Genomic DNA, 8,681 nt, shown 5'->3' on the forward strand with positions numbered 1-8,681 from the left:
GATACTCGGAAACTTCACTATCCAGAAGGTGAAGACTCATGATAGGGGAATGAAAATCAAGAAAAGGCGAGTGACAGTAATGGGTGCTTCTGGGACACCATTATCAGTGCCTTGAGCACACTTGGGAGGGGACCTGGAGACTGACAGGTCACTTCGCGCGCCCTGCACCCTGTCTGGCATGCAACCTTCTCCTGGAAGGCTCTCAGCTGTCACTACATCTCCATACCCTGCCTCCTCTAAGAAGATAAATTTATCAGCTGTACAACCCATGCAGCTTCAATTCTGCATCTCTAGAAGAGTTTGTGAAGAGCAGAATCCTCTTACTTTTTGTTTTTGAGCCCAGGCTGGCTTTGAACTTGAGATCTTTCTGCCTCTACCTTCCAAGTGCCAAGATTAAAGGCCTGGGCCACCTCACCTGGCAGGAAATAAAACCTTTTCTAACACTATACCCCAATGTTTCAGCTCACTGCAGCCTCTCCGATGACAGCTCCTGGAGTCATGTTCTTTGAGGAGCCCCTGTAGAGAATGTCATTTAACCCAGACCATCTTGTGAACTGAGGTAACTAACAATATTCGCTGCACTGAATCAGGCCTCAGGAAGAATCTCTGTCCTTTGTGTGACTTTTACCATTAGAGTTTTCTTGTGTGTGTGTGTGTGTGTGTGTGTGTGTGTGTGTGTTGGGGGGTGGGGTTGCCAGGTTTCCATATTTCCTAGTATCTATATAGAGAAGGACTGAGTTCCCAGCATGTTAACTTGGATCAAACATTGGCCAGCTGCAAGAAAACCCCACCCACTCTCACTGTCGGACCAGAACGAGGTGCGGATGCACGTCTGCACTATGCCCTGCCTCTGGTGTCTCTTGCAGTGCAATGTTGGAAATCCCCAAAGGGTACGATTGGGCTGTTGCTCCTCCCAAGTCTGTGATTAAACTGACATTGTCTATCCTGCCCCCGGTTCCTGGAGACTGTTTTTGCTTTCCTCATAGCTCGTGCTAGCAGCTTGCAAATACCACAGGTGCCAGCTGTTGGCCTCTGTGGTCAGAGCGAGGGTCTTGGGGTGGGGTGGGACAGGCAGATCTCAGGCCACCAAGTCCACCTGCCTTAAAGAGCACCCTGTCTGCCTTCACTGTGTGGAAGCAGGCTACCACTGCAAGGATATGTATTTTTAGTTTCAACTCAGGCAGGAGCATCAAAGGCACTGGTCCTTGGCCCTTTTGCTGCTGTAGATAAACAATACACACCAGTGATTGCTTGTTTTTCTTTGTGTCAGCCGTAAAGCAGGGACAATGGAGACAGGAGACCTTGAAGCTCCTTACTGATCACAGGGGGCTGGAGATTGACAGGTGGGAGGCCCAAGGAAAGGCGGGACATTACGATTGTTTCACATGCCAGTGCCTAAGTAGGGTTTGCCCTTTCATCCCCCGCCCCACAGACAGGGAAGCTGGCTACTCTGAGTCTCCCCACTCTCAGACCCAGCTGCAGGCAGACTCCCTGAGCTCTTGGAGACAATGACTCCTGCAGTGGGAGTAGCCTCAGTCTGGCCAGGACGATCAGTCCATGAGCTCTGCTTCGCCAGATACTTGCCCAAGCTTGTGAGTGGCTGAGAGTTGACCCCTCTCCCTCCCTCGTTCTGCCCTAGTGTGCAGCCTCTGTAAAGAGTCTTGCACAGGCTCTGTCCTTCCCTAACCATGGGGTCTTTGCATAGGCTTCTCTCTATGGTTTGGAAATTTTCTCTTTTTTCATATCTAGCATAAACAGTAGCATTCTTTCCTGTGGCAAGAAGCCTTCCCTGCCTCCCACAGACCCTCCAATGGACACCAAGTACCCATATATCACATATCTTGGAGGATAAACCCTCCCAACAGTACTACTGTGCCTAATTGTCATGTCCACGATGGCTACAGCTACCTGCTAGGCACGGGGTCTGTCTAGACCACAGGTGAGACACCCCAGGAAAGTTGCCATTTTCCTGGCACTAGAGCCAGGCTCACAGAAAAAGCCCCACCTTTGTCAATCCCTCTCCACCACCACCACCTTCTACCAATGCAAGGGAAACTACAGTTAAAAATTTAAAAGCAAACAAAACCTGACAGGATTGACGAAGGAGAGGCCACATCTGCATACCACACTGACCATGCTGGCCCCAGCAATGACCCAGATCCAGCTGCCTGTCCCAGGAGAGAAAAGGCCATGTGGCACTGCTCTCAGCTGTCTGTGTAGTTTATGTGAGAAGTGACACTGTGGATGGCTATAGGACAAAGGCCATGACTCCTCATCCTCAGTAGTTATCAGACATCTGCACGGTAGAACTGAGATGTCCTAAGTACTAACAATGACACCCTGAGACTACTGCCCCACAGCAGAAACAATGTGGTGCCCCCACCCCCCACCCCAGCACACTGCCTTCAACAACAACCATCCTAGGACAGTCACTGTTGGGTGAGAGGGGAAACACAGCTGTAAGAGGTGGCCTTCCAAAAAAAGCTGGCTTCCTTCCTTTAGCCTCAAGAAACGGGATTGGGTGGGGGTGGGGGGACAGCTCTGCAGTTCAAGCCAAACAGCCCGAATGTTTAAAGTGGGTAGCACAGGCCCAGCTGCTGCACAGACTCACCCTGCCACATCCAGGCCCAGCCACAAGCCCTCCCCCAACCCCACATGTTCACACTGTCAAGGAGGCTTGCGGTGCAAGATGGCATAAACCCAGAGTTCTGACCTGGATTCTGTGCAGAAACAAGTGCCCCTTCCCTTAGTTAAGCCTTGGGGACTTGAAGCAAGCAGAGGTGGGGGCACTTGAGATGAAGTGAGGAAGGAGTGTCCTGGTTTTGGTTTCAGCAGAGAGAGGACAGTGCTCACCCAGATTTTCTTTGAAAGACAAGCTATTTGCTTTGTAGGAGGTCAGCAAGTGAAATGTGTGGGGAGACACAGACGAGTGGGGAGGTTTTAGAGCTTGTTTTCATGGTGCCTGACAGCCCTTGGCAAACCTCATCTGGGAGTCTTGGGCAACCAGGGAGTCCCAAGGCCTTATCTAGCCTGGGCTAACCTCCAAGGCCCATCTTCCAGGCCTGTCTAGGACCCAAGAATGACAGAGGCCACCGGCAAGTAGCCAGTGGTGTAATAGACAGAGGAGAGAGCCTGGAAGTCAAGGTCTGCGGCTCTGGAGCGGCTCTCCCTAGCAGGTCCTTGGGGAGAGCCTGGCAAGGCGGAGTTTCCAAAGATACTCCCAGCGAGAGCATGTTCCCACCTTCTCTGCTGGCTGTGGGGCCAGATGACCACAGAACAGTCTTTTTTACTTGCTCCTGTTTATATGGGCTGCTGTGGGCCCCAAGTCCTGGAAGGTCTCAGCCACAACCAGGCAAGGTCAGCCTCCTGGTCTCTAAGGGAGAGAACAGGCACCTTACCTGCTCCTGAGAGTTCATCACGCGCAGCTTCATCTGCTTCAAGTAGGTGGAGGTGAGGGGCATGTTGTAGTCAATAATGCCAGACACCAGAGGGGATGGAGGCTCATTCTCTGCAGGAAAAACAGAAGGAGACTCCTTTCAGTCTGTGCCTGGAGTGGGAGTGGGGTGGGGGCTGCCTCCGTGAAGGAGAGGGCTAGCGGCCACTCACTGGTCACCTGTGCACCTGTGTGCTGTGCAGCAGTGTTGAAAATGCTTGCCAGTTAGGTGCCAGTTTTAAAAAACAAAAGTGAGACTTGGCTATTTCAAAAGAAATGAAAAGTCTGTCATACAAGCTCCTGTGACAGACACTTCTTACAGGCAGGACGTGTGTGTGCCAGGGCACAGCTTGGCTCACTCAGGGCACCTGCCAGGACCTTGAAGGCATTAAGTTTCCAACTCTGGCCAGAGTCGGCTCTTCCTGGTAAACACCTGCCTCTGCCTGTCCCACTCCAGCCTCAGCCCCACAGTGTCCCCCCACCAGAGCACTCTCCGGGACCAGATGGCTCACAGATCTGAGCCAGGCTCCCAGTACCCACCACCCTCCCAAATCCTGGCGCTTCCATAATTGCACGCAGAGGAGGATCTTTCCTCCTGCTTATTGCTCTGCTGTCCTGAGGATCAAAGCTATGTGTTCTTTTTGTAGAAAATCTGCAGTGTGCAAAAAGATGTGAAGAAGAAAATTTAAAAGCGTAATTGCACCAAGCAGTCTGGCATATGCTTTTGTTTATTTTTCCTTGTGACTTTTCTTTGTATACTTGATATCATAATGTACATAGAGAATTATAGTTCACTTTTCTCTCAAAAAATTTATTTAGTTTAATTAAGTTATTTGAGACAGGGTGTTGCTTTGTATATAGCCCAGGCTGACATTGAACTCACAATCTTCCTGCCTCAGCCTCCTGAGCACTGGAAGTATTTTTCCCTAAACATTTTGCTATGAGTCTTTTCCCATAATTTGCCTAAGCCATACCCTTATGGTTGTGTGGGTATAGGCTAGTGTAGCCAACATTGCAGGGAACATCTCTGGCAACAGATTCTAGTCTGTATTCTGATCTTTTCCATCATAGAACTATTCTGAGAGATGGGTCATTCTGATGATTTATGGGTCAGAAAGTAAAGATGACTCTTGAATCTCTGCCCAAGGTGCCAGGATACTATGCTGGCTGCCTTTCTCTGGGCTTCTCCTGTCCACAGAGGTGTCAGGATCTCCATTTCACCAAAGGGTTAGGATCTGAGTTAGGTAAAATGAGAGCGGCTTCCACTGTGCACAGCCTGCTCACCTCTGTCACCACCACAGCTAAGACACAAGCTGCAGAAGAGGCAGGTGACAGGGCCAAGGTGCACAGGTGATTTCCTCCACTTACCTCTCTAGAGCCAGTACTCAAACCAAAGAGCCCCCCCCGCCACACTCAGTGCTGTGCCATGTGACGAGGCCACAGGACAGACAGACACTTGTGTGAATTTCTAGAGGTGTGAACACAAGGAGTCTAAGATGGTTTAGTGGAATATTACTAAAATAGTTCATCTTTGACTTGAGTGAGAGAAGAAAAAGCCTCAGAAACATGGGGTGGGGGCAAAGTCACCCCAGGAGGGGACCCTCCTATATGGCCAGGGCAGGAACAGTCTGGGAGAGACTGGTCCTACCACACTGGGCCCGAGACTTCTGTATGCCCTTTTTTTGTGGTGATAAATGTATTTTAATGGATTTGGATAACTTATAGAAACATATACTCCAAGGGCAGCAAACCCTAAAACAGGTGAGAGGGATGAGGTTTACTCTTTTCCTTCTAAAGTTCTCAAATCTTACTTACATACAAATAAATTATACCTAAAACTGTTTTCTGGTCACCTGTGAGTCTGATATAAATCCATACTGATGATTCTGACTCAAAATGGTAGCTATCTAATCCATGCAAGCCCACCTAAAAAAACAAAGCAAAACCTAAGTGTGGCATTACTAGTGCCACCACTGGCCTGCCGCTACTCTCCCCAGATCTCACTTCACACTGAGTTCAGATCCCTGACATCGCACTGAATGTGTGGGAGAGCCATGCTGCCAGTGGGAAGAGCTGCTCCTGACTGTCTCCCTTTCCAGGGGTGGGGCAGGTAATCCTGCGCACACGGGCCTAGACTGTAGAACGTGGAGCTGGCTCTTGCTCCCCTTTTCTTCAATAGACCACCATCAACCTAGACCTGACTTCCCAGGGAGCTTTTAGGCCTCTTTCTACCAAGACTGATTGGGTTGGAGGCAACATGTCAGGCTAATGGTTCCAGGGACACTGAAGTAGGATTACAGACAGAAGCCATGTTCCTGTCTCCAAATCTGGTGTTTCTGGCTGAGAAATGTGAATTCACTTTAATTTCCTCAAAGGATGAGGTTATCAGGCATGAAGTTGCTAAACAATATGGAGGCTGCGAAGGGCCACCCACCCTCCAATGTGCCTGGTCATACAGGGGCTCTCTGTACTTGGCTGTCCACGTGGGCAAGATACTCTGATGGAACTTACATCATACCTGAATGCCTGGGCTGCTTATCAAAAAGCATTAATAAAGCAGATGACAGTTTGGCTTAGGAGGAAACCCTAAAAGAACAGTGTCTAGGATGGTGATTTGGAGGCAGAAGGAAAGGGCCCCCCCTGGTCTGTGCTGCCCAGCATCTCTGCAAAGTGAAAGATGCTTCTGGGGCCACAGAAGAGCCAGGAGTGCTCCAAAAGAGTGGGACAAGATGCCTGTGGCAGGAAAGCAGGTAAATAAAGGTATTCTCTTAGGGAACACCTGCACTGCTAGTGGGCCTTGAAACACCTAGTCCTTCAGTTCCCAGAGTGAATATCCTATTGGGGCAGCAGTTCTAAGGTAGGCAGGGCACATGTCCAGTGAGGAAGGGAGCCACAGAGCTGGCATGGAAGGTCAGAACTGGTTCGCGAGGGTGAGGAGGATGGCCGAAGTGCTGGGGGAGACGACCCATAAGCTCTGGGTATGGTGAGTGGAGCAACAGCAGATGCAAAGCCAATGGTGGCCCAGTGTGGGGAGGATGCCATGCCATGCAATGCCAGGCAAGTTAAGGCAGAGTGTAAACACGAAGAGGGGTATTGCCTGAGTTGTCTGGACAACATGGTCCTCTGTGCCAGCACATGTGGTGGTCATGCCCAGGCCACTGCAAACAGCCTGATGCTACTGCACTGGGCACTGTTACTATGGAGAGAGGAGAGTTAAGAGCCATCATTCCCATGGAGGCTAGGTGATCCAGCAGGCTGCTAGGAAGAGAGGGGAGGACGTGCCACCTAACAAAGTTTCAACACCTCCTTGCCAAGAAAAATGGAAACCAGCCCAAGTGCTCAGCCTGATTCTCTGGACTTTGGAAAGGATCAACAACTTAGGCTCTCCCTGAGATAAGACAGGCCAGGTCAAGCTCAACCTCCACGGTGGACACCAACGGCACCAGTCAATCAACATAGATTCCAAAAGGGAATGACCTTCACACTTTCCAGGTCCCATTCTCACAACCTTTTATCTAAAAAACTCCTCAGTCCAGAGATGAGAGAAGTTTTCAGATACTGGCTGGGTACTAGAAGACATCCACATGAGGGGCAGAGAAGCCATAAGACCAGCCAGCGTTGTGGAGTTCAGACTAAGAAACAAGACAGTGGGGGGCTGGAGAGATGGCTCAGTGGTTAAGAGCACTGACTGCACTTCCAGAGGTCCTGAGTTCAAATCCCAGCAACCACATGGTGGCTCACAACCATCTGTAACGAGATCTGATGCCCTCTTCTGGTGTGTCTGAAGACAGCTACAGCGTATTCATATATAATAAATAAATAAACCTTTAAAAAAAAAAAAAAAGAAACAAGACAGTGACCCCAAGCCTAGGTTGAAGGAAGGTGGACAGGCAAGTTCCAGAGGTCCTGCGTTCAGAATGGGTCTTTTCCGTATTTGCCTCTCATCACTCAGATTTACTACTCACTGCATGAAGGAGACCAAGAGGCTGTGAGACAAGGAGGATGGACAGGGTATGGGGTGTATGGAGTCCATTAGAGCTCACAGTGCTTTGGAGTAGTTCAAGAAAGCTTTTCTAAGAGTACGAAGGATTTCTCAGGCAAGAAAACTGAGCACCTCCTAATGTCTCCATACAGACCCACAGACCTAGGAAATAGGTGCAGACAGGACACCACCACACAGAAACGCGATGCATCTCCCACTGTCACTCAGTGTGTTAACAGGGAGAGGCAAGGCCAGTCAACAAGGCAAGTTAGAAGCTAGCAATGGGCAGGAATGTGTCTGGAAAGCACGGGAAGGTGGGATCTACAAGCTTGGTCTGCTTCGATGATTCAATCGCTCCAGAGGAAGCACAAGCACAACCTGTGTTTGTTGCCAGCTCACCATTTGCAACCATGTCACAGTATGCTGTCACAGAGAGGAAGCAGGAATGTGCCCTCAGAGGTTCCTCTGCCCAGGAAGTCAGGCGGTCTGAGAATCAGTTCCCACCGGAATTGGTAGGAGAGGCAATGTAGAGGCCCTGGAATCCAAGGACTTCCAGAGGCTCTGCAGCTTGCTTTGTTTACTCCTTGTGTGGAGTGGGGACTTGGGGGCTGCTGGGCCTCACACTCTGCTGGGGACAAGCTGCTCACTGGGGCCACTCTGCTTCCTCCTTTTCTTTCCAGCATGAGGCCAGGAAGCAAGGCAGTCTCCCAGCAGCCCCAGAGGAGACTCCATCCTGTCCCCTGTCCCCCTCCTTCCCCACCTTCCTGGGACAGGAATAAGAGGCCACAGGGAAGGGAGGGCTAGCAGGCAGTGGTGCAGCCTGAGGAGCACTATGGGTAGAGATCTAACCTTGGGATCCTGCCAAGGACAAAGCTGGCAAGGATTTGGGGGCTGATGCCTCAGACCATGGAGCAGACAAGGAGTCCTCTACTGGCAGTCTAGAAACCAATCTTTCCCTTTTAAATCTAGCAGGTGGATGGACCCTGCTATTTTGCTCAGGGTGGGGTTTGGGCACTTCTGACCCTACCATGCAACCTCTGGCTGAGAGTCTAGGGAGAACGGAAGCTATCTGGGTCTGAGCATCATAACCTAACAATGTTCCCAAGATATCCACGCAGTTCCAGGGCCCTGCAGAATGGGCTCCTTTTCTGTATCTGCATCACCACAGTCCTGAGAGGAAGACATTCCTTCCACTCTGCTGAGAAAGACAGTTCTGCGCCTCTCTCTCTCTCTCTCTCTCTCTCTCTCTCTCTCTCTCTCTCTCTC

The 8,681-nt window shown here is 50.4% G+C and overlaps 1 protein-coding gene across 1 annotated transcript in view; it reads right to left on the reverse strand.

Moving 5' to 3' along the window:
• The window catches only part of Nol4l (nucleolar protein 4 like), a 73,865-nt gene that overhangs the window by 57,106 nt on the left and 8,078 nt on the right, over positions 1 to 8,681 (reverse strand). The window contains exon 3 of the mRNA XM_028774990.1: positions 3,399 to 3,508. Within this exon, the coding sequence (XP_028630823.1) occupies positions 3,399 to 3,508 (110 nt within the window). The remainder of the gene's footprint in view (positions 1 to 3,398; positions 3,509 to 8,681) is intronic.

This window comes from Grammomys surdaster, unplaced genomic scaffold (genome assembly GCF_004785775.1).
Source record: "Grammomys surdaster isolate TR1022 unplaced genomic scaffold, NIH_TR_1.0 251, whole genome shotgun sequence".
Lineage (NCBI taxonomy): Eukaryota > Metazoa > Chordata > Mammalia > Rodentia > Muridae > Grammomys > Grammomys surdaster.